Source organism: Haliotis asinina, chromosome 1, assembly GCF_037392515.1.
Source record: "Haliotis asinina isolate JCU_RB_2024 chromosome 1, JCU_Hal_asi_v2, whole genome shotgun sequence".
Lineage (NCBI taxonomy): Eukaryota > Metazoa > Mollusca > Gastropoda > Lepetellida > Haliotidae > Haliotis > Haliotis asinina.
In genome coordinates, this window is record NC_090280.1 from 64,213,832 (window position 1) to 64,241,475 (window position 27,644).

At 38.9% G+C, this 27,644-nt stretch overlaps 1 protein-coding gene across 1 annotated transcript in view; it reads right to left on the reverse strand.

Annotated features, from left to right (window-relative positions):
- Positions 1-4,291: 4,291 nt before the first annotated feature.
- LOC137295975 (uncharacterized) overlaps positions 4,292-27,644 on the reverse strand; it is a 59,453-nt gene continuing 36,100 nt past the window's right edge. Inside the window, exons 5-20 of the mRNA XM_067827591.1 lie at positions 26,522-26,663; positions 24,835-24,929; positions 24,239-24,565; positions 20,030-20,226; positions 19,606-19,717; positions 18,162-18,292; positions 17,399-17,515; positions 15,942-16,084; positions 14,877-14,991; positions 13,970-14,129; positions 12,701-12,888; positions 11,278-11,406; positions 9,668-9,803; positions 6,639-6,818; positions 6,152-6,248; positions 4,292-5,162 (exon numbers count right to left, since the gene is read on the reverse strand). Coding sequence (XP_067683692.1) covers positions 5,069-5,162; positions 6,152-6,248; positions 6,639-6,818; positions 9,668-9,803; positions 11,278-11,406; positions 12,701-12,888; positions 13,970-14,129; positions 14,877-14,991; positions 15,942-16,084; positions 17,399-17,515; positions 18,162-18,292; positions 19,606-19,717; positions 20,030-20,226; positions 24,239-24,565; positions 24,835-24,929; positions 26,522-26,663 — 2,363 coding nt within the window. The 3' untranslated portion in view covers positions 4,292-5,068. The remainder of the gene's footprint in view (positions 5,163-6,151; positions 6,249-6,638; positions 6,819-9,667; positions 9,804-11,277; positions 11,407-12,700; positions 12,889-13,969; positions 14,130-14,876; positions 14,992-15,941; positions 16,085-17,398; positions 17,516-18,161; positions 18,293-19,605; positions 19,718-20,029; positions 20,227-24,238; positions 24,566-24,834; positions 24,930-26,521; positions 26,664-27,644) is intronic.

Below are 27,644 nucleotides of genomic sequence, written 5' to 3' on the forward strand. Positions count from 1 at the left end.
CAAATGGAAGACATAATTTTTCAAATACAGTGCATACAGTGAAGTTCTTTCCTGTCTTGAAATGTTTGGAAATTGTCATGTTTTTGTTGACTGGTGAGCAGTTGCTCTGTTACAAGGGTAAATGTCTGTCGTTCCTGTGATCCATTTGTCTACTGGGATGGAGAGAGGAAGAAGTCGTCGTTTTCTTGTGATACAGATTTAAGCTCTGTACAATTAAATATTATAAAGTGATTATGTCAATCAAGACAGTGTGTTTTTCTTGACATCAGTTCAAGGTACTGGAAGGTGTCACTACCAAAGGGATTACTTATTCAAAGTGAGCAACTTCAAATCATTGGTGGCAGTATTTCAAGTACATGAATATTGTGACTACGATTAAAACAATCCTGGAGGCCAGCCTTGGATACCTCGAGCTGGATACATGGAAGCTGAACCATCATCTTCAAGAATTCGTATACAAAGAGATTATCCAGATTGCAGAAACATATGTAAATTAAAAAAAAAACAAACTACTGAAACACACTACTGAAACACACTACTGAAACACACTACTGAAACACACTACTGAAAGTGATTCAATTCAGAGGCGTGTCACGTCATATCTTAGGTATTGTAAAGTGTTCGTCTTTGCAATAAGTTCAAGAATATTTTGAAACCAGTTTAACCCCAGCCATCACCTTGCACGAATCAAAACTTACTTCATCATCAGGAATTCCTGGACATCGGTGCAGTGAGTGAGCTACATGAAGTGCTGAGCTAGTGATTCAACGAGATTGAGCCCACCTGTGACGAGATGTGTGCTGACTGTTTTAGTGTAGTACAGTACACAACCCCATGCACTTAACAGAACCCATGTTGGTATATGACCAGATGGTGGCCAGGTGAATACATGCAAACACCTAGCTGTGGGTACTCCAACATGCAGTAACCTTGGACAAAGTACTGTGACTATGTGTCGCAGTGCACCCAGCTGTGAATTGGGTACCTCGTTGTGATGAGAGAGCCACAATAAACTCTGGGCACCTAGTGGCAGCAAGAGTTGTATACTCCCTGGTGAGTTGAGATTGATGATTTGATGTGACACTGAGATTTACCTCCAATGATCAAGGGAAACAAGTACCAGCATCTTGTGTAAACACTGGTCGCAAAAATGTAGGGGAACCTAACTTTCAATTTGGATAGGAAGTGCAAACACAGACAAACGTTTCAAGGATAGACATCTTATGAATGCACCACCATTTCCCTCTACTACCACCCCTAAACACAACGCATGATATGCATGTGCATAACGCAGTAGCCCCATACACGTGAATCGGGTCCATTCTTGATTTTGACGTTTTTTGATGAAGGTCAAGAAATCACTTAGAACATTAATTTTGACGCTCCTCTTGCATCACACATTTAGGGTTTGTTTCTAGTCATTTGTTTTAAAATGAAAATCGTATACATGAAAATTACATGCTACACACCAATCATCTTCCAAAAGTAACTACATTCCAAATAACTATGGTTGTAAGGAAGTGCAAATGGTGATGCACTCTCAAAACATTCAATAATATCATATCAACATTGACTCCGATAAATCTATTTTTAATTGTTAATAAAAAGAAATGAAGATCCCTTACATTTTTTAAAGAGTCTATAGCCTATGATAATAAATAATAACTCTAGGGTCATCTGCACACATATTGTCCTATACCTATCACAGGAAACGATGTATTGTGCAACTTCACACTGCACACAGCATTTAGAAAGAGGTCAGATGTAGCATATGGTATGTTTGGGATGTTACTTTCTCAGTGAAGTGGAGATTCTGGTCTTTCTGTTTGGTTGCGTCCCATCTACAATTAGGTACCTGACTCTTGAGGGTGTGGGTTTGAATCAATACTACAACAATACTACCAAATTTTGTACTTTACTGAGAAATTGTAATCCCAGATATAACATGTTACATCTGTGATGATACCTGGTACATGATTAAGTCCAACAACAACAACAGTATGGTTTCTGATTTCATGAAAGTCAGGAGACACACATACAAGTGCTCTGTGTAATACAAGGTTTGAGTTTGGACACATGCCAGAGCAAAAAGAAATTCAGCTTCTGCCAGAGATTATTTCCCAATCAGATACGCTCTGGAAGTGAAACATTAGGTTAACACACATAACACCACTGGACAAGATGTAACACCTCTGGACAAGATGTAACACCACTGGACAAGATGTAACACCTCTGGACAAGATGTAACACCACTGGACAAGATGTAACACCACTGGACAAGATGTAACACCTCTGGACAAGATGTAACACCACTGGACAAGATTCCTGACACTGCATCTGTTATTGTTAGATCAGTATCCCTTTCTTGGTTCCTTGTATTAACATCTAAATTCATGAATTAAATATTGCCTCGAGGATGCCCCTCTCCACTTACCAAGGGATTCTGACAAACTTCAAACCATCAACGCTGACCCCGAATAAACTTTGTGTGGTGCATTGCCTAGTTACTTTATCAAACTTGAGTAAGATACCTAAGGTGAAGGTCATATGATGTGATACAAAACAGTCCAAACGTTCTGTCAAATAAACATATTACATGTACAGGTGAAGTTGTCTGAGGTACAGAGTTTCTGTTCTGTCTCTTTATCAGGTATAATTATGTGTTTGTCATTTGTAAACACCACGTTGGATCACAAGCTGTGAATTGGCTGAAACAGAGATACCATTCAGTCTTAAAAAAAATAACCAATTTAGGATTATTACACGTTATATAGTAATTACAAGGACTGTCTTACATTTTCTTGTGGATATTTTGTATAAAGTCACTCAGCTACAAAATTTTAAACAATTTGTGAGTTTTATCCTTTGATGAATGCACAAAAAACGTGAAATAATCCTTAAAGGTCACATGCAACGTAAAACACAACTTTGCAGATTCTGATACCTTTAGGTATGCACTTACCGAAACAAATCATGAAAAGTGCCAATTCAGTCTATAAAGTTGAAAAAAAACGCGATGAAAAAAAGCCTGAGCAATCAGAGTTCAAACGATTCACTAAATTCCCCTCAGTGCTGGGGGGGGAAACTGGTTTCAACAGCTGTGCTGCGCTGTGCCGCGCCCATAATGCATGCCCAGTGAATAGGTTCGCGGAGCTTGAAATAGTATGCATGCTCGGAGTATGAGGTCGTGAGCAGTAGTCTAATCTTGGTTGTGTGCACAAACAAGTAAATAATCTACTCGTTACATAAACAAGCTTGTTGATTGTAGTAAGCAGCCTCTGTCACAGAGAAAGCTCAATGTCTGATTTATTGACATCTGTATGTCTGCCTGCCTGTCTGCTAAAGACAATATACAATAGACAGCTTCAATCATTGACCACATGCAATTTGAACTTAACACCTATCAGGCTATATGCCATAAATAAAATAAATTGATTTATGTCTCGTGAACCCGAGTCCTGTCTCTGCCACATTATGTAATTAGGCAGGTGTGATATCTGTACACATGACATGTTTTTAAGTATGTGGGTTACAAACAAACTACATCCATTTTTCTCGGATGAGTGGATCTGACGGAAACTGGTGCAAACTCTTGTCAGTTTCAAGTCCTGCTCTGTACTTGGACGAATGACAGTTTCCAGCCACAAAGTAGCTCACCGTCTCTACCCAAATGATTTTTGATTTGATCAAACTCAAATTCAGAGAACATGTATTTACAAAACCCAACATCTCTATATACATTCTCTAGGGATAACAACTTATTCTAGTGTACATATGATTTTGTTTGACAATGGTATATGAATCCATACTGAAACAATGCATCAAGTGCAATAAAAGAAGTTGTTATCCATAAAGAATCTTACTTTTTTGTGACTAGCCATACTTATAAATTGCCCATCAAACAGATCATCTTTCTGTACACACAATGAGCCCTCAGTGTATCAGCAAATGATCCAGCCAATCGGAAGTCGTCGTTACCCTTGAGTGCACACCCACCCGCTATGACTAGGTTTGGTCTCCCGAGGGCTTTGTTTCGAGGGAAGTAAGTCCAAGTACATAATATTGCACTTTTGAATCGCGATTGTACACTTATAATTTTGTTTATTTGTTTTTTAACAAGCAGCAATGTATATTAGATGCCATGATAAGTGATAATTGTGTTTTAAGTATGTTTGATTTTTTGGTTGCATGTGACCTTTAAATGTATCTCAATTTTGCCAGAAGTCATTTTGAAGCCAGAGACAAATGGCACATGACACACTCTTGCTAATATCACACTATTTCAACATACTTTGTGCTTCTAATCGCAGTGGATGTATTTATTTAAACAAGAATGACATTTTCCGTGTAATTATGCTCCCCAGCCTTCCTGTATGCTGGGGTGGCCAAGCAGGTAATGTGATCACTTGTCTCCAGCATTCTTGTCTACTGGGGTGGCCAAGCAGGTAATGTGATCACTTGTCTCCAGCCTTCCTGTCTACTGGGGTGGCCAAGCAGGTAAAGTGATCACTTGTCTCCAGCCTTCTTGTATGCTGGGGTGACCAAGCAGGTAATGTGATCACTTGTCTCCAGCATTCTTGTCTACTGGGGTGGCCAAGCAGGTAATGTGATCACTTGTCTCCAGCCTTCCTGTCTACTGGGGTGGCCAAGCAGGTAATGTGATCACTTGTCTCCAGCCTTCTTGTATGCTGGGGTGGCCAAGCAGGTAATGTGATCACTTGTCTCCAGCCTTCCTGTCTACTGGGGTGGCCAAGCAGGTAATGTGATCACTTGTCTCTAGCCTTCCTGTCTACTGGGGTGACCAAGCAGGTAATGTGATCACTTGTCTCCAGCCTTCCTGTCTACTGGGGTGACCAAGCAGGTAATGTGATCACTTGTCTCCAGCCTTCTTGTATGCTGGGGTGGCCAAGGAGGTAATGTGATCACTTGTCTCTAGCCTTGCTGTATGCTGGAGTTTCTAGGTGGGTAATGTGATGACTTGTCTCCAGCCTTCCTCTCTCCTTAGGTGTTCAAGTGGGCAATGTAATGACACGTCTCTGTCCTTCATCTTTGCTGCCAACACACCTTGTCATGAATTAACCCCTTTTTCTTCATGGGCTTGTCTACACCTATGTTTTCTGTAGAGGAATTCCAGCACAAGAGCCGTCCAGCCTGTTTGATGGCTGCAACACATCAAGCAAATACAAACATAAACCATAAAATGATAAAATCAGGTATAATAATACTATCTCACTTGGCCATAGGGAATAACAATGGTATCTCATCGGGTTACAGTGTATAACAATGGTGTCTTACATGGATTCAATGTATAACAATGTTATCTCACCTGGCTACAGTATATAACAATGATATCTCGCCAGCTACAGTATATATCAATGTTATCTCACCAGCTACAGTATATAAAAATGCTCTCACCAGCTACAGTATATAACAATGATATCTCACCAGTTACAGTATATATCAATGTTATCTCACCAAGTACAGTATATAACAATGCTCTCACCAGCTACATTATATAACAATGATATCTCACCTGGCGACAGCTCATAATGTTATCTCACAGCTACAGCATGTAACAATGCTATCTCACAGCTACAGTATATAGCAATGTTATCTCACAGCTACAGCATGTAACAATGCTATCTCACAGCTACAGTATATAGCAATGTTATCTCACAGCTACAGCATGTAACAATGCTATCTCACAGCTACAGTATATAACACTGTTATCTCACAGCTACAGCATGTAACAATGCTATCTCACAGCTACAGTATATAGCAATGTTATCTCACAGCTACAGCATGTAACAATGCTATCTCACAGCTACAGTATATAACACTGTTATCTCACAGCTACAGCATGTAACAATGCTATCTCACAGCCACAGTATATAACAATGCTATCTCACAGCTACAGCAAGTAACAATGCTATCTCACAGCTACAGTATATATCAATGTTATCTCACCTGGCTGCAGTATATAATAATGCTATCTCACCAGCTACAGAATATAACAATGTTATCTCTCCTGGCTATCGTATGTAACAATGCTATATCACCAGCTACAGCATAAAACAATGATATCTCACCTCATGCAGTATATAACAATGTTATCTCAACAGGTACAGTATATATAATGATGCTATCTCACCTGGCTCCGCAGCCTCTGCCAGACTCGGCATGGAAGAACTCATAAAACAGCAATAGGTGTCTCCACCCTGGCTGTGTGTAGTATTCTGTGTAGCTGCCTGTGGGCCGATAATGAGGAGCAACTCAGTGTTAAATAAAACATTCTAATATATTGGGTGTGGTTTGAAGCTTGTGATTGAATTGCCATTCGGGACAGAAATAGGTTTATCAAAACATCTCAAAACAGCCCAGTATATTTACCATTATTTTCTCAAGTTACTTTTTTTGGTGCAAAAGCTAACTCAGAATTACAAAAGCTTTCTCATTATTTTACAGAGCATTCATAATTCATTTCAGAAACAATCCAAGACATGCTTTGAGAAAATGAAATGATTGGTCATTTTAAAGCGAATCCAAACCCTATAGAATTTCTCACTCGACAAGAATGTTCAGCATAACTTGAGGTACATGTAAGTGTTTGAAAGTTGGTACAACGCAGCACCACCCACCATGAACAGGCCTAACACCATCAGCGTCAGGCAGGAACAGAGCCACCACACGTTCAGCAACATCTGACGCAACATCTGTCAGTGATACCTTTTCCCCAGAACCAGTGGGATGTTCTATCCTGTAAGTGTTCCCATACACTTCACTGGCTGTGTCCAGACTCTCCACAATCAGATAGTTCACTGGATAACAAAAATGTACACCCCTGATGATGATTTCACTGACCCCTAATGTTGGAACCTGTGTTTGTTTTCTTTCTTATATCATTACGATCACCAAGTTAGTGCGTCAAAATGGCACATTGTCACATTGGCAGCATTTCAGCTATATGACGAAAACGACTTTAGAGTTCACCATAAACATATGTAAATAATAAAACCTGTCATCGAAGGACAGTAAAACTGACTAGGACATCACAGTATCAAGACATAATGCTAGCATCTCTCTCTAAACTTGGATTCTAAAAAAAGGACAGAAAAGTATCAAATTAGGCTATATATCACCAACAAACAGAAGGTAGATCACCATACTAGGGACCAAGAGGACATACAGTGCCTTGGCTACCTGACAAAACCCTAGTCGGATTTACACCATACCTTCAGCCACTGGTGAGTGTATGGAAGTCAAGCCATAAATTGAAACAATGAATATGCTATGATTAAAAGTCTGCAGAGCCAAATTCTGAAAGTTTTGGGACTTATGTATGCTCTCCGGGGACAATAATTTTACTGTTCTGTAACCCCTATATATGTTCTTTACATCTTATGTGGCAAATACGACATTGTTGCGTGATGACCTCTTCAAATCTGGACTGACATAACGATCACAATTGATATCAACATGGGACATCATTTTGTGAAATTGGTGCATCTAGAAATACGAACCCATAAGAAAAACATGAGGGAAACATTCTTTTTTTTGGTGTTTTGAGCATGCACAATAATAATAATCATAATATGTAATAGGTATGTTAATAAGGTTAGTACACATTTGATTAGGGTCAGACATGGAAATCATTATTTACAAGTCCTCCCAAGGAGAACACTTGAAACTGACAGTTTAACATCTTCACCGGCCAGAATTTGCCATGTTCCTTCATCTATATACAATCCTTGTAATAGTCCCCCAGATTTTCACCCCCAGGACATCTTCTTTATCCTTTCTCGATTCTGTCGAAATGAACTCCTCATACAAAGCTTCATCATGAGAACTCTCCATGGCATGTAAAATACCACATTGAAGAAAGGAATGATCAACCATGTCAGTTGGTATCTCTTCTAATGAGTCCTTTACCCCTTCAGCTACTTCATGATGAGGACCTTCCCTCATTGCACTTGATTTGGTAGAGGTGTTTTTACCATCTACCATCTACCATCCACCCAACCACTTTTTCAACACGTTTGTCTTGAATAGTTAATTTATTGACACATCCAGCAGTTGTGGTAAAGATGTACATCCTCCTGGTATTACAGCCTAGTGCATCTTCTTTTCTACTACTGTTTTCTTCAATGTCTGGCACAAATGCACGCTAAACATGTCCCAGACAAGCAGTGTTGAACTTCCCCTGATGCCCCCTGGTCCCCCCTGGTCTTATCGTGAAGGATCAAATCCAAAAAGTATCTAAATTATGAGCCGAAGATACACTTTAGATATAATTTCAATATTTGGTCTTTACTGTTGAAATCAACTGGGATGCAACTGGCAGCTGATACTTTTCTTTGCACAGGCTACATATGTCCTGCACGCGTGCTGCATGCACTACCCATCTTTTGTGAAACACATGGTTCATACTGACAAACAATCAGTCTTCACAGCAATCACCCATAGCCTAGGAGATAAAAACACCAAGCCAGTAAGTGAAGGGTTGCAGGTTTGAAACCAGGCATCAGTACAATATACTGCACATTTTCAATAATGTGATATTTTACAATCGTATTCAGAAATAGCAAGACAAAGTTACATCGATAATCAAAATTTGTGCAAGTAAAATAATTCAAAGGCAAGGGATATTGCTCAATTCAGAGAAAATTCCTGGGTTGAGGGCAATTCTATTGAAAATCCTAAGGATGCATGCAATTCTGAAGAAACTCCCAAGGATTTCTTTGAGAATGCTTGTGAAACTGCCTGTAGAGGTTTACTCTGTAAATAGAAAACCTTTCCGAGACAACAGAGTGACATCACTGGAGGTTTAAAAGCCAAGATATCTTCCAACGAACAATTTACCGGCATGTCGTCTGTCCATCCACCCCTGGGATATACTGCCAAGATAACACTTGATGGAAATTTGTCCTCTGGCATAGTCTTCGATTTGAAAATAATCATAGGCTTGAGTTTAGCTCTGTCTGCTCTGCAGACAAGCACCACAGTCAGATGTCGTTTTTCACTTTCCTTTGTTCTTTTGGATACTGTTTTCTCTCCTCTGATATCCATAAGGTTAGATCCTAGCACACCGAAACTTGAGGGGGTTGCCTATTCGTGATAGTTTGTAGTTGAGGGCTTTGCGTTCCTTTGTAACAGTGGTGTGGAACAAGTCCACTTTTGTGTTTACTTGTTCCTGGAGCTTCTGTGTGATATTGGTCTTCATTCTGAGGGCAAGATTCTACTATCCATACAGTGTGTACACCTGTGTGTGAAATAGTTCCACATTTTGTTAGCAGCCTGGGATATTGTTTTTTAGCAACATTCCAGCAATATCACGTCGGGGGACACCAGAAACGGTCTTCACACATTGTGCCCATGTGGGGAATTGAACCCAGGTCTTCAGTGTGACAAGCGAACACTTTAACCACTAGACAACACTACTGCCCTCAAATCACAAGGCCATATGTATATCACATGATGTGTTGTCCTGTTTTATTGAACATAGGGATAAAATATGTTACGTCCCTTATGAAATGTGTTCAGTGTTTCACTACAACCCCATAAGTAATACTCATGACACAAAAGTTGTTTTGGTTAGAAGAGGATGCCATGATACTTTATGACTACACAAACCTCCCCAGTGACTACACTCAACATCATCAACACTCACTGCAAAGCCAGACAGGACCCCTCCAGTTGCTGTTCCCACCGAACATGTCAGAGTTGGACTCCCCCGGGGTATATTGGACTGTGTAGGGTGATGTGTCAGGCTCTAGGACCAGGCTGTATGGCTCCCTCTCGTAGACCTGTTCACAAACAGATTGGCCTGGAGACGAGCAGTTTAGACAGGCCTCACAAATGCACAATGTTTTGCGGTACCCGACTTTTCCCAAGCAATCAGACCATGTGGGAAACGATCGGTCACACTGGAGTTTAGCTGCTGCTTAAGTCCTGGTTTAGCTTGTGTTAAGGTCTGACTTGAGTTTAGATATCACTTAAGTTCTGGCTTTGCTTGTGTTATGACATGACATTATGACATTAAGTTACTTACCCAATTTATTTCAAAGAGATTCAAGTTTAGTTCCCCATTTTTATTGTTTAAATTGTTTCATCAGTTTAACTAGGACTTTTAGTTTCCTGAATAGCTCATTTTGAAATTTCACATCCAGTTTTCTTGGTTTTCAATTCCAATGAGCAATACAGATGGCGTTGACATTATGAGTATTCCAGGTACCCTGATACCCATTAGGATGATTCCTGACATCAAATTTGTAAGAAATGGAAACATATTCTTCAGCTCAGAGACTAAAATGTCTTCAATATCTGAACCATTTTCTGTAAACTGTAAACTGTGTCTAAATCTTCAAAGACAACAGAAACTTTAAATGATGAAATAACATATTCCATTGTTTAGTCTATTAGTCACCTGATCATAACACATACAGGTACTAAGATGGGTACCTGGGTCCAACTCTATACCACTGTTCTATGTATCCAGGCTACCCAACCCTATAAAAACTGACCGTTTCCAGCAACTACAGCGGTATTCTAAGATTACTGACCACACACATTTAGACATTTTTGCATTTTAATATGCATTTTCTAAGTCTACCTTCTCCATGGGACCATTGTAAATACATCAAAAGGGTCTTCAAGTTAAGAAAAGGTGAGACACAGATAATGAGAAGTATTTATAGAAGACAGAATTTGTACATTTCATCCACATAATTCAATCAAAGAGAAATCTGATTTTATGTATAAATGCCCTATATTATCTGATTTGAGAAAGAACTATCTGCCATGTATCCAGTTTGAAATACGCACATGCTTATGTATACACTTAATTCTGACATTTCAAAGAGTAGTGCTGAAATATGTCAAAGATGATTTGGCTGGTATTGTTTATCTATGGATCAAAAAGGAAGAAAAATTATTTTGTATGATAAACAAAATTTCACCCTTTGAGATTGTCATGGAAATCAGGAACTTGCGATCTTCATATTAGGGATGTATTACTGATTTCAGTAAACCAACATGGCATACAAATCCATCTGGCAAGGTCCAGCATATTGTCTGTCAGTCCAATCAGGGATGTGCATGCTCAATAAGGGAGCATTATTTGAGAATTCAAGGAAATCAAAATTTCAGAGTGATAAAATAACAGACATTAAATATATCAACATGCTGTACACTGGGCTGTCTTTGCACTCCTCCCTTGCAACAAATAGTGAACTGTGTCAAAATCTTAAAGAGGAGTCTTTTGAGGTTAACATAACATACCTTTGCTAACGAGCGGACACCAAATGGAGACAGAAACAGGCGAGGATCACAGACTGCTTCTAGGATGTGCTGCAGCCGAGACTTGGGGATGAGGGACAAATAGTATCTGTTGTCCTCCATCTTATATACCTGCAGCAGACAGACACAACAAGGTGAGACTTGGGGACGAGGGACAGAAAATACCTGTTGTCTTCCGTAATATATACCTGCAGCAGACAGACACAAGAAGATGGCATTCACTAAAAGGCGGGTCAGTGTAACAGTTTAGTTAATACATAAAAGATTACGGATCACAGAAATAAAAATGGGCAATTTATATCAACTTCTTTTTGTGGCATATTAAAAGTTGGGACATACAGTATTGAACAAGCTTTATAGATAACAACTTCTTTAGTTGCATGATTACAACATTTCAATCCAGATTCTTGTTCCATGGTCAAGCATAGTTACATCAAGCATCCAAAAACATTGCACATCCACTGTGGACCAAACATTTGTGTGTAAAATGGAACTCTTAAAGGAAAAATGCTTGCTGTTCTTTCATAGGACTGCCGAAAAGAAGGATGAGCCTACCTCTCTGATCTCATTAGCCATGTTAGCTTGATTACAATGTACAATTCTATACACAAAGAACTTAATTAAGCGCTCCCTGTATTTTGATAATGATAGGTTTTAAACTTGAACTTAAACCTTCTCATGGTGACCACAATGCAAAAATATCTGTGTTTCTGAGCTGTGTGATCCTTTGACTCATAAAAAACAACGAAATGATTGGAATCAATGTTCATTTATAATGATAATTGCTCATTTCTGCACAAGTATTACCCTGGAATGTTTAATGATGATTTTATTGGTGAATGTGTACATTTAAAATGTCATTCTGTGTGCCCTACACAGTTCAAGGTCAATACCGAGTGTAACCTCTATGTGACTTTATAATAGCCACACCTTTTCTCCTCTTCTCCTCCCTGTAAGCCTCCTGATCCTCTGAAAGAGCAGTCTACAACATTTCCTGTGTAAAGTTGGGCCAGGTTCAGTACAGGAGGATTCCTTTGTTGCACACAATGACAAGTCATATCCCTTATATGCTCCAAAGGGTTATAATCAGGGCTCATTCAATTGACAGATGTGTCAGGAGTTTACTTAACTAGGTTCTTTGGGCATATGTTGCTCCATGTAATAAACAAGAAGCTGTCATGCATAAAACTATATGCTTCGTTATTTACTCACAACTAGCAAATAAAATAAAATAAAATAAAATAAAATAAAATAAAATAAAATAAAATAAAATAAAATAAAATAAAATAAAATAAAATAATATATAAGCATAAATCCATAAAATATCTTGGCAATAGTAAAATGCATATTAAACACAAATCTGCAGAATTTTACACAAAGTATTACACAAGTTAGGATATCTCACATGCTCCTTTTCCTTGTCGGTACATTTCTCCAGCCTCTCTGTGACGGCTGCAGCAGCAGCCGGGACATCAATGACGGAGACAGCAAACAGAGACACCAGACCCACAAGTGACTTGAGCCGTATTGGGATCAGCTTTGTCTCTTGTTGCAGGACATCATAGTAAAATCGATCTCCTGAATGCCATAAGCCTGGAAAAATACAGGAGAATTTACTGGAAACTGTATGTCATGCTTGTTGGTTTGTTCGTAGCTAATGCTTAGTCTATGAAAATATATTTGATGGAAACAAAGAACTCCATTTAAACTGAAAAGGAACTTTAGTGAGGTTTAGACTTTAATGCGAGAAAGATCTTTAGCAGTCTAAGTAAACTTATCCTCAGTACTTTTCGTTACACTCCACTACTGAATCTAACAAAACCTTATGGAAGGTCGCGTCAGGTAACCTTTGAGATTGACCAATCAGAACACAGCTTACCAAATCGCAAAAGTGTACATTCGCACATATCTTTTTTTTTACAACTTTTTATCTCGAAAAGGTTCATACCTGAATGATTCTGAATGCTATTTAGCGTACCTTCGCTTTGGGGTGATGCACACGGCGTTCATGCAACCATGACAACAGTGAGTAAACAGTCGCTGAAAATAGTGTTTTTGCAATTTTCAAGGATGTCATCTTGCGGGAATATCAGCTAATGGTAACCATGTCAACAGAAACCCCAAAGCGTATATACTGCAGGTCAAATAATTGTGTTATATGTGGATTTTTGTTTTTTGAGAGATCTGTGTCAGTGACCTGAATATTTTGAAAGTCCATCTGATCCCTAAATAGTAGCCGTTGTCGGGATAAATCTATTTAACCATCTAGCATTTGATTGGATGGTCATTGGTCGCTCAAAGGTTACCTGACGTGACCTTCTGCTAGGTTTTGTTAGACTCAGAGGTGGAGAGTAACGAAATACACTGAGACTAAGTTTACTTAGACTGGATCTTTAGTTGCTTCATTTAGCGCTACTGCATAACAGTGAGGGTAAATGGAATGGAAAATAGCACTGCAACAAATTATAATGAGCCTAAGTGTACTTAGACAGTGTTAATATACCCATCTCCATCACAATCAAGCAACATACAGTCAGTGTGACTGATTTCATCTATGTAGCATGTACATACTCACTCTATTCAACTCCACAAACACCAACACTTACAAAACCAACACCAACACCAACACCAACACCAACACCAACACCAACAACACCAACACCAACACAGTTACCTCCATCATCAAAGTTGCGATTCATCTGTACTGCAATGTGTAGAAACACATCTATGAACTGTTTTGACTGGTGGAAACAGCTTGGTTGACTGACACCCATGTGGAGAGATATTTCAGTCATGTTGAGAGCAGCAAGAGCCACCCATGCTGACCCATCTGCCTGGAAAGTAACAGCAAACATCCATAATTACGTACACTGGGCAGATTGGTTTGATATTGCATCTGGGTCTGTGTTTCCTTGTGTGTGTGCATCATTTTTGCTCTTGTGTGTACATCTTTGTGTGTGTCTCTGTGTGTCCTTGTGTGTCTCTGTGTCTTCGTGTCTCTCATGGGCTTCCTCTCTGTGTCTGTATATATACATATCATTTGTCTCGCTGTCTGTCAAATTGGTTAAATTGACCCTCACCTCAGATTACTTTGCTATGATCACACCATCAACACTGCTGATGCTACATGTTTCAACGTTAATCAAAACCAACACCTATGGCAAGGCAGATATATATTATCACACAACTTATTTATGAATGTATTCCACTCAAGAAAGTATTTACAGTGACTGAATCAGGTTCTTGTGGGAGAAAGACCAACGATTTTACCAGTACTTTATATATCACTGCATTAGGCACTGACTGGTCTTTCCAAGTTTGAGCAATGAAAATATGTTCCTTGAGTTTGGTTTCAAAATGTCATCACTTAAGTCAAAATTGAATATATGTTTGACTGACTTTAGTCATCTACTTACTGTTCAGGGCTCATTCCTCAAAGTGATTGTAGCACTTTGTAACTTCCATATTTAACACAGACATAAGACAGTCATACAGCTATGATCTCTTTGAGAAATGGGGCCCTTTCCCTTGTCTTGTCTCTTGTCATCTAACTGACTGTGCCTCCCTGACCCCCCCTTCACCTGCATCAGTTTGTATCCAGATGGTGTGCTGGACCTGTCAATCATGCTGATGTTGTCCAAGCCTAAGAAGCCGCCGCCTGTGTAGAGGTTGTCTGGGCTGAGACAGCTCATCCACCTGCAGGATAACAAGCACCACTAGACACATGGGCTTCCTCAACACATAGTGGTATGTCTGACATGGCCCACCCTCCTGCAGGATAAAAAGCACCATTAAACACATGGGCTTCTTCAACACATAGTGGTATGTCTAAGATGGCCCACCCTCCTGCAGGATCACAAGCACTACTAGACACATGGGCTTCCTCAACGTATAGTGGTATGTCTGAGATGGCCCACCCACGTGCAGGATCACAACCACTACTAGACACATGGGCTTCTTCAACACATAGTATACCTAGACAAGCATAACTAGACACAAGTTCCTCAACTGGATTTAAGAGCAATTAATCACATACTGTATATAACCATAAACAGCCACCAACTTGTTTAGAAATAACCAACAAGAAATGAGGAATTACAGATGATATGTTTATTATGAATCAGTATTTTACATCTGATTCTCAGAGATGATGGTTGTTTCAACACACATTCCAGAGTGTGTGACAATCCCTAATTTTGAGAAGGGTCATTACAGATTAGGTATTCCCTTATAATACCCACAATGTGTTTTCTGAGAATATGTAGAAAAACATAGGTTCCTAAATTTCAAATGGAGGCTATAGCTCAGTTTTTCTATTGTTGACATGTCACATTATGTCATCAGGACAGATTAAACAATGAGTGAGTATGGTCTTACACCCCTTTCAGCAAAATTCCAGCAATATCATGGCGTGTCTTTGGCTTGACAAGTGAATGCTTTAACTGCTGGGCTACCCTACAATCCCTTCATGAACAATGAATGGCATTTTGTTCAATTACTGATGACATCACACGGTTATTGGCCTATATGAAAATAAATTTTAGAAACAAAACAATTGTTATGAAGCTCAGTAAAAGTTATTTCATCTATAGCCATGCATCAAAGTTACAAGGAAAATTATTGGATTTAGTTGTGGTGATACATACCATTCGAAGTTTCTCTTGAGGGGATGATAGCAACGACTCAGGAAGTCTTCATCATTACCATCTTCAGCTCTGTACACAGACAGACATGCCCATGCATGGAGGGGAGGGTTGGGGTCACTGAAGTTAAACTCACAACCTGGAAGCTGAATAGAAACATGGTGTATGGTTCAGTGCATACAGCTCAGGTCACAAATCAGATGAAGTTAAGCACTGATAGGCACCGAGAGATCTTGTACGGGTGAGCGTGTTTGCTAGCTTGGCTGTTGTTTCTTGGACTTCAATCCTGCCCCACAACAAAACTCAAGATATACATATGGTCAAGGCAAGTGAGTCTCAAATTTGCATCTGTTAACCCAGCAGGAAATGGGTACCTGGTGGGATACAGTCATCTGACTATAGCCTTCCAGCACCTAACATCATATCTGGTTATCACAGGTAATAACAGCACACAAATTGTTTGGGTGTTTCGAGCATGCATTGTGCATGGAGAAATGTACATGATAAATGGACATTATTAAATAAATATCCAAGAAAACGATCACCGTCAGTGAGTAACCGATCTCCCATAAATATTTTCACTTTTAACATGCCATAGAACATGGTTTGCAAAGATTTTCAGGCATCACATTTCGGGCCTTTTTTTGTCTTATGCTCCAGTCAACAACTCTAGGAACTATAGAAACACTGGTCTCTATAATCTCCAAAATATACGTTCCGATAAATCTCCACTAGTATCTTGGGTGCATTTAGAGTTCAGCTCAATAATTTACAACCTCCCATTGCTGGTTCCGCCTTCTCACAGTAACCAATCCGACAGGCTGTTACAACTGAGCTTACCAGAGTCAACAAAGATGGTAGCCGGAGCCACAGCCACACAGTTCGATCCATGCTCGATCCGTCTTTCCAAATTACAAGGAAAATCATTCACACAAATTGACAGGTCTGACACCTCCAAAACTTATGCTCCTTATAAACTCCTTCTACCGCTTTCAGGGTACCTCTGCCAAACCGTAAATGCATCAAGGGCAATAGTGGAGATCTATCAGAACATATACCCTGGAGATTATTGAGGATACAGAAACACATGTAATACATAAGAAGCTGAATAGACATGCGGCTTGTCAAATGTCAGACCAACCATCAGATGGACATAACTCTGCTACATCACTGCACTGGAAAGTTTTGCTTCAGGATTGAGATTAATTAACCCTCACAGTCATTATAATGCCTTTTTGTTATGTATTAGTTTCCTGTAAAATCATATCCTTAAAGTTTTTCTAACTACGAGATTTTTTATTGCAAAACACATTCAGTTAAAGCCTTTTCAAAGCTAAAATGTATTTAGTGCTTTCTAGGGTAAACTATCCAAATTTCAGACTTTTTCAAGTCCATGAAAATTCTGTAGAGATGTTGAAGTAGTTTCAGTATTTTTCACCATTCATATATGTAACATTTACCTGGCCATCACCCTTCATGTATCTGTCTGTAAGAAACAGTTCCAGCTGCTGCTTACAGAAGTCAATGTCAATACGGATGTACGTGATCACATGGAAGGCGAGGTCCCAGGGAGCATACTGGAATTGGAACAGATGGAGACGACAATGTTTGAGATGATGATTATTATTTTTGGTGGGGAAGAAGTGGATGACGCGAGTTTGTTGTTATACATCCTCATTCATCTATGGTTTATGCCTCAATTCTGTTATGAGTTAGTGGGTTCAAGACTACACCTCCTCTAGCAATATTCCAACAATATCACTGCAGGGGACACCAGAAATGGGCTTCACAAATTGTGCCAAAGTGTAGAATCGATGCAGGTCTTAGACGTGAGAGCCAGTGACATGAAGGATGGCTCACTACACCTTCAGAACATGATGACCTAGAAATATAGAATAAATTTATAAGAAACGTCACAGTGACAAGTGATGGACGCTCTGCCCTAATGGTGGGGCATGTGTACAATCAGAAACTGCATTCAGCACCTATGCTATCAACCTTTCAAAACCAAATTATAGTGAAGCGCCCCCTGAAATGACTATGATTACCCCCCCTCCTCCCCACTCCCTCATCGATGACATCTAATTATAAATATGACATAGAATAGAGATTATACTATGACAGATAATCAACGTTCACCAGGTGTCTGTTACAATGGAGACAATGCTTGAACTGACTAAATATCAATTTGATGACCACATTAGCCACTCTAAGCAGTTTTACCCAAGGAAACTCCCATTTGTCTGGCATAGCGATGATGTCAGAGTTGTTGATATGCTGCCATCCCTTGTTCCACACTCGCCTCTTGGCAACCTCTTCAGCAATCGTGCCGGTCTCATCCTGACCTCTCAACCCTGAATACATTAAACTGACCCATCATTTATGTTTATGTCAGAGACAACAATATCCGTAACAATTTCTCACTGTCAGAACATTACTACAACAATATGCTTTGGTTGTAGAACTACTAATCCAGGGTTCAGTATTACCTACTGTTAACAACCTTCTTCACATCATACAGGTAGAACTACTAATCCAGGGTTCAGTATTACCTACTGTTAACAACCTTCTTCACATCATACAGGTAGAACTGCTAATTCAGGGTTCAGTATTACCTACTGTTAACAACCACCTTCACATCATACAGGTAGAACTACTAATCCAGGGTTCAGTATTACCTACTGTTAACAACCTTCTTCACATCATACAAGGTAGAACTGCTAATTCAGGGTTCAGTATTACCTACTGTTAACAACCACCTTCACATCATACAGGTAGAACTCCTAGTCCAGGGTTCAGTATTACCTACTGTTAACAACCTTCTTCACATCATACAGGTAGAACTGCTTATTCAGGGTTCAGTAATACCTACTATTAACAACCTTCTTCACATCATGCAGGTACAGGGTTCAGTATTACCTACTGTTAACAACCTTCTTCACATCATACAGGTAGAACTCCTAGTCCAGAGTTCAGTAATACCTACTGTTAACAACCTTCTTCACATCATACAGGTAGAACTGCTTATTCAGGGTTCAGTAATACCTACTATTAACAACCTTCTTCACATCATGCAGGTAGAGGGTTCAGTATTACCTACTGTTAACAACCTTCTTCACATCATACAGGTAGAACTCCTAGTCCAGGGTTCAGTAATACCTACTGTTAACAACCTTCTTCACATCATACAGGTAGAACTGCTAATTCAGGGTTCAGTATTACCTACTGTTAACAACCTTCTTCACATCATACAGGTAGAACTACTAATCCAGGGTTCAGTATTACCTACTGTTAACAACCTTCTTCACATCATACAGGTAGAACTCCTAGTCCAGAGTTCAGTAATACCTACTGTTAACAACCTTCTTCACATCATACAGGTAGAACTGCTAATTCAGGGTTCAGTATTACCTACTGTTAACAACCTTCTTCACATCATACAGGTAGAACTCCTAGTCCAGGGTTCAGTAATACCTACTGTTAATGGCCTTCTTCACATCATACAGGTAGAACTCCTAGTCCAGGGTTCAGTATTACCTACTGTTAATGGCCTTCTTCACATCATACAGGTAGAACTCCTAGTCCAGGGTTCAGTAATACCTACTGTTAATGGCCTTCTTCACATCATACAGGTAGAACTCCTAGTCCAGGGTTCAGAAATACCTACTGTTAATGGCCTTCTTCACATCATACAGGTAGAACTGCTTGGACCACAGGAGACCTGCTACTGCCTGCTGAGCTACGGATTCTTCCTCTTCACTCCACTTTGGGGACATCAGCTGGAAAAACAGGACTCAGTCACAATTTTACCTTGCAAATGTGATGTTAAATTCTCAGAATTTTGTTCAACACAGGATAAAAGTGGTTTATCAAGTAATCATTGTTTCAAACTGCCTTTTTATCGGTTTATATTACAATTTATGAGGATTTGCAATGTTAATTTCACATTATTTTATTTACTTTTTTGCTTTAAATGAAATTCATTTGTATGTTTTCACTGCAAACTCTCTTTTCACCGAGAGGCCACAACATTTTGGACAGATGCACATTTAACACTATCTACAATACTGCAATGTAACAGAATAACTAACTTTAGCATAAAATATTTTCGTTTCAGCTTTTCTCTTGTTGATGACATCATCCATCTGCAAAACACTCAGAGTCGAGTAGGACTTGGAATTTTGTATTGACCAGTAGATCTTCTTGTGGCCACCAGAGGGAACTGTCAGCCAGTAGGGGGCAGCACATTTACTCCCGCAGTGATCAGAGTTTACAGCAGCACTATCACCTGTAGGACAGAGTTTCCATGTTTTGGTAGAGAGAGACATTTCAGTAAAATTAACAAGGCTAAAAAAAAATGCTTTTTTCAGATTTCTGAAGTGAGTGAGTTTAGTTTTACACCACAGTATTCAGCAGTATTCCAACTATATGGTGGCAGTCTGTATATAATCCTGTCACGACCACACAAACCAGTGATCAACAACATGAGCATCATTCTGCAGAACTGGAAACCAATGACATGAGTCAACCAAGACAGCAAGTCTGATCACCTGATCCTGTTACTCGCCACTTATGACAAACAGTATTAGAATGAGCCATAACCCCCCTGGATGCCAAGTTTCTTTAAAGGCACACATTTTCATTAGGTTTGAAAAGTGATCGCAGTGTGAGAATTGCGCTCGCATGATCTTGAATCTGCATATGGCTATAACATTACACAGAAATGAACAATATTAAATTTCATATCCGTTGGTCCAATTACCTCTGCAGTTTGAGAAATAGACCCTGCTAAATGTTGTCCAAGATTTTGTTATGCATTAAAAAACCGTCAATTTGTCCGCTTTTCATTGTGCACTTATAAAACCCTATACAACAATTTTTTAAACTTTTCGTCTTTATGGAAAGAGTGAGCAAAAAACAAATACAGCCTAATGTCTGAATGACTGTACGTTCCCCTATGTGAGCAGATACCTTTTGGTAGTTTCACAAATTTCACAAAAAAGAAAAGACGTCAATGTACAACATGAGGGAGCAACTTATGTCATATTTGGGATCTCACTCAGTAAAGTACAAATTCTAGTACTTTTTTGGTTGAGTCCCATCCAGGATTCGAACCCGCACCCTCAGAGTCAGGCACCTAATCACCAGCACACAAAGGCAGCACCCTATCCCGCTCAGCCACCACGACATGGAAGTCTAGGCTAGGGGTACACAAAGTACGTAGTCTAGACTACCAGGCTGAGCAGGCTAAGCTGCTGGTGGGTTCGAATCCCCGATGGGACTCAACCAAAAAAGTACTAGAATTTGTACTTTACTGAGAAAGTGAAATCCCAAATATGACATATGTTGCATTTGACCGCTTTCTAAATGGCATTGTGTAATCATGAGGAAGCAGGTCATAGTGATTTGGACGGTCTTATCCAAAACATGTTAGTTCTTAGATTCCCATATTCTCCTGTTTGTGTAGATGTATTTTGACTAATTTTGCATCATTATTGTTAGAGTAACACCCACATCTGCAAATGTAATGAAATTACCAAAAATAATACAACATTTTATCTGACATCATGGCAAGTTTTGTCCATTTTCTGACATCACAAAAAGATTATAAATAACCAGTATAAATATTGCTTGAGTTTGATATCCTGTCAACACAATATGTTTCATCAAATTTGAATTGATTATACATGTATTATTGTTAACAATGATAACGGATGATAACACTTTTCTGACAATAGCACACCTGACTAATCAATATTCATAACTGTTTTGTCTATAAAACTACACAAATTAAATGAACAAGAAAATCCCTTTACATATGTGTGTCTTTACATTTGATCAAATGTATAAATCATTTTCAATCAGTTTTACTTACAAGGTAGAATTAAATCGCTGATTATTAACCTGTTCATATGAAACTGTAGCAGTACTTGTATGATATGATGTTAACAAGGCTACATGTAGATACTGAAATTAGTTTCACGAAAAAATATCTGAACGACAAGCAAAATATACATCATAATACTGAAAGTGTAATCGGAAAGATAGGGTGATTGTGTTTACTCTGTTCAACATACCTTCACCTAAAAGAAATTACATAATATGTACAAAAATGACACGACATCACGACCACTGACCACTTTCTTCCAAAATGGCGACTTTGCTGACATGGGTACACAGGATTTTGCGAGGACTCTTCCCTTGATTCAAGGATCATTTGTACATAAATATGAGATGTAAGTTATCAGAATGGGCCTGACTATCTGTGTGTTGTTAAATGTTTTTACTGTTTTTATTATAAGTAAGAGGAGAAGCCGGAAATGATAATTACTGCTGTTATTCTCTGTGATTTTGCATCTGTCATGGTGTCACGCTGCACAGAAACTTTTTCTTTTGAATTATCAAATCACTGCATTGCATCTATTTTGAATTTCCCATATCTTGCTACAATAATTTTTCCGTGCATATTCTAAAGGTACTGAGCCATTCAAAGCAATGGATAGTCTGCTGTATGCCGGTTCAGAAAATGCTAGAAAATGTTACTTCTAATTTGTTGACATTTCAAACAAGCATAGCCTTTCGAGCACAGCGTTTGTTTTCCCACCCGATATCTTTCGTTTCATGTTGGTATTGGTGACAAAGACCATTGCGAAATTGACTCTAAATTGTACAGGGAATTCAGTGATGCATTTGTTGCAGCTGAACATCATATGTGCTTGATAAAATTGACATCACAATTCCAGCCTTCGCGAAATGTGCTTTTGTAGACACTATCCAATATGGCGGAAAACACTATCCATATATGTCCCTCTGGCACCTAGGGGGTTCAAGACAAATAGACATAGTGGTAATACCACTGGACTGACAATATTTGGCAGACAGACGTCGATGGGTTCACAAATACAGGTGAGTCTACATCAGTGCAAAACAATTTAGCATCTAAAAATTTTACTCAAAGAGAAGTTTGTCGCCCCCATTCTTATATTAAGCAAGCTTTCGTCATGTAAGCCACTCAAAAAAGTGCATCTCTGATGTAAGATGAGTCAAAAGAGAAGCTTGTCATACAGTGACAACAGTTTCTTTACCTTAAAAAATCTTCTTACCCACGGTGGAAATAGGAATTCATAGTGACTTTTTGTTAAACTTCATTTACACCAGATCTGCACAATGGTGCAGCAAAAAGAGAATGATCAGACTCAGGTGTCACCTGTTCAGCCAGATGGCACGCTACATGCATAACAGAGACCGAGGATGTCCAGGAGTCAGAACAGAATTGTCAGTTTATGCAAACGGTACAAGACAGGCCATAAACTTTGCTTACAGTTCGTTTCCACTCAGTTGTTGATCATAAGAAAGAGAATGCAATATGTGATATAAGATAAATTTTAAAAAGATAAATGCACATATGTGTTTTCTTAGTCTTATGGATGATGTCATGATAGAATGGATGACATTGTAATATACTTGATGTCATGATACAATGGATGCCATCATGGTACTATGGATGATGTCACGATACAATGGATGACAACATGGTACTATGGATGATGTCACGATACAATGGATGACAACATGGTACTATGGATGATGTCACGATACAATGGATGACAACATGGTACTATCAATGATGTCACGATACAATGGATGACAACATGGTACTATCAATGATGTCGCAATACAATAGATGACAACATGGTACTATCAATGATGTCACAATACAATGGATGACAACATGGTACTATCAATGATGTCACGATATGATGCTGTAACTGCCACAACAACCTGATTTAGCAGAATGTGGCAGATAACATCATTCCAATAAGGACAAATGTGGAAAGATAAACTAGTATGATTTCTATACATTTGACATTTCTCAGATCCCCTCTAATTTTAGTGTTTCAAAAACAATCACACTATATCTCAGTGCATTGCCATTTTAGTGTAGTTAAAGGTATGATCCATCTGTGAAAGCCATCTGACTATGTATGATGTATCTGTGAAAGCCATCTTACCATGTATGATGTATCTGTGAAAGCCATCTTACCATGTATGATGTATCTGTGAAAACCATCTTACCATTTATGATGTATCTGTGAAAGCAATCTTACTATGTGTGATGTATCTGTGAAAAACATCTTACCATGTATGGTGTATCTGCAAAAGCCATCTTACCATGTATGACATATCTGTGAGAGCCATCTTACTATGTGTGATGTATCTGTGAAAGCCATCTTACCCTGCATGATGTATCTGTGTAAGGCATCTTACCATGTGTGATGTATCTGTGAAAGCCATCTTACCATGTATGATGTATCTGTGAAAGGCATCTTTAAAGAAGCCTGGATGTAGGTGTCCAGTACTCCACTGCTGTACATCATGCTGAGTCTCTGATTGTACAGACGTCTGTTGTGGTGTGTCTGGCAGAGTCTTTAACTGTTCAGTACTCTGGTGCTTTGTCTCTGACTGTTCAGTACTCTCTTCCTGGGTCTGTAACTGTTCAGTACTCTGCTGTTGTGTGTCTGTGCCTTCAGTTCCATGTTGTTCTGTGACAGGCCGTGTTTCATTGTTACAAAACAACACCTCCCCTGAGTTCTGCGTATCTGCATGAAAGTCAACTTGAAACTTCCCTGTATGAACAGAATGTAAGTTTCACAAGATAACTGTAACAATCCCCATGATGATGAGGTAAAATTAAAGAGGTCCTTGAATATCCAGGACAACATATCTCCACTTTTATTATGATATCAAAGGGTTAATTGTGTTTTGCTTGTCTATTTTGTAGCACCATACACAGCAATATTCCATTCATAGTGTGCTGACAATCCTTGTATCATCACTTTAAATCCCCAAACTGCTATCCGTTAACATCTTTAGACCGGCCAGGTCTTTGTCATACCAAGATGGCTGCCAGCTTCCACCGATCCTGATGCTGTGAGGCTGAAGAAGGGTTTGCTTCCAACCGCATCAATTGACAAGTCATCCCATGTGTTCCTGTAAAAATTCAAATCTTACAATGGTTTTGGTTTTAATTCTTACTCTAATTCACAGTCACACAGTGTCCGCCCCATGACATGACCAAGGTGTCATGTGATCAGTCAGAGGGCATGATGCATGCTTCATAAAGGTTGAGCACATTCATGAATGGGAGCAGGGGAGGCTGTTTGTCCAAATGATATAAGAGAGGACCTAGAGAAAAACCAACAAGGTATGAGTGATTATGGGAAATATGCCCGAGTTGAAATAATGTTCACAGTGCCCAGCCTGGTTGGTTATTCTATTTATTACAAATAATGTAAGTTAAAAAGAAAACCACAAATAAAAACCACCCAGTAAACAGCACACGTCACCTCAAACATTTGTTTTGATTTGATTTATACTCATGTGCATACTGAACCTAACGTCTCCAGCAACAATATCATAACTACACTACTAAATAGTATCTCATAAAATCACTTTGCAACAAAATGCAAGAAAAATATCTTTTATGGAATAATTTATTATTATTCACTAACATGATCTTATAAGTGCAATATCATGGAGCTTAATGATGGCTAAAATGTTATTTGATCAAGTCAGTGTTCCAGAACATCATTCATTCACGACTGATGTATGTCAAGTGATGGGTGAATGTTTATTGTTGAAACACTTTGGCAACAGTTTTCTGTCAAGAAACTCAACAGGTTTAAAGATTAAACAACATTTTGTTCTGTGGAAGGTGTGTTGCAGTCACAAAATTGGACCCAGTAGAGTACAGCAGTTTCAAGAAGGATAACTCTCGTCAGTGGGATGATCGACTGACGGAAAAGTCCTGTTTAAGCAGTATACGCCATCATGAATTGCACCGGAGAATAGTGAATCTATAGGATGAAGGTTTATGGCATGCGACAAAGACTGCAATGTCATGGTGTCAGTCACTAAGGCACTAAGGCAGAGGAAGAGTGGTCGCAGTGGCGAGGTGACAAGGGTTTGACAACAATTTATTGATGAACTGATGTTGTTTCTCATTAGTTGAAGAGAAACTGTTTACTGATTGAACATTCTTGTGCCTCTAAATTTCATAGATTAGATGTGCTGGTACCCCATTGGCAGAGGGTCTGGTGGAGACCTTTTCAGGATCGGGGTAAGCCTAATGACAACCATGTTTATCTACACACAATGCAAATGATTGGGGTGTTTTTGTGTCATTGGGGTTTTTTTTTAAAGGTTATTTTTTTTAAAAAACAGTACCACATATAACACAAAATCGCACACTGTGCAAATATCAAAAAGATTTTACACTGGATCTCCTCACCCATATGGGTAATAAATAAACTGTGTTTACAGTTTGTTTCCACTTGGCTATTGCGCACTGAAATAAGGGGAAATGTGATTAGTTGATGCCACGCTAATTAGACAGTGAGAATTGTCATTAGTAGACAACACCAAGTTGACAATGTATTTCACTCTAAAAAAAGATTACTCACCTGAACTCTGAGAATTAAATGAAATGTGATGTTTTTGTTTGTACGAAGAAGCAAAAAATAAATGACCTCAATTCAAGGTGTGGGTGAATCACTGTTGCCTTACACTGGACATTGAATTACCTAAACCACATCTGGGGCATGACAAGGATCTTCTCGGTGGTCTTTGCCTGGTTGATGACCGTCACACAACAGAGGAGGCCTTCTTCAGCCATCTTAGCATACTCCACGTACACATCCCAGTATCTGCCATCCTCAAACACCCCTACAACAGAAATGGGATTCAGATATTGTGCCATTGTGGGAAATCAAAGGCGGGTTTTCAGTGAGGCGAGCAAGTTCCTTAACAACTAGACTTTTTTGATTACCCAGTTTTGATAACCTACCCTGGACCCATCACCACAACCACTCCTGGGCATTAGTTAAACATACAAGCTACAAGGACGTAAGATTAGTACATGTTACATGTTCTCAGTCACTTTACTTTCTGCTACGAGGGGTTCAATTTTTTTTAAAGCCACTTGCCACAAGGCAAGTAACTTGAAGAAAGTAACTTGTCCTGACTAATTTTCCACTTGCCCTGATTTTATGACACAATGTTTGATGTTAATGCTTACTGGACTACACATCGAAAAGTAATAAATTTCAAAGAGCGATAACTTTATTATTTACGCAAAATTTTTTAGCTACATCAAAAGCAGATATGAAATGAAATCCAAATTTATTTGCAGTATGAAACCATAAATGGAAATTATCAAGTAGCCCACAGACAAGTAAGATGCCATTATTTGATTGCCCGAAATGAAAACTGACTTGTCCCAGGCGCTAGGTGATAGGATTTTTTAACCCCTTGTTACTTTCAATATTATTTCCGAAAGGAAACACAATAATGTCTACAACCCCCTGAAAAAAGTAGTATATTCAGTTTTTTTTTCTCTTTATCAGTGATTTCCCAAAGAAAACTGAAGACATCAACGCCTGGAACAATACAGTAAAAGGCTTTTAAGCTTTAAGCTTTTAAGGCAATACACCCAGTACACACTAAAAGTCTTGTGCCAAAGTCAGAGATGCCAGTCCCAAAGTGTTGCAAATAGTAGTTTCAAGGTCCTAACCTGCTGAATGTTTCAGATTTTTTATGCAAAATTTCACCAAAATTACGTTTGTTACTTCCAGTTCAAATCTGTCACTAGATTTGATGAGTGGAAGGTAGGTGACGTCTGGAAATGTATTTCAGTATTGAAAATAT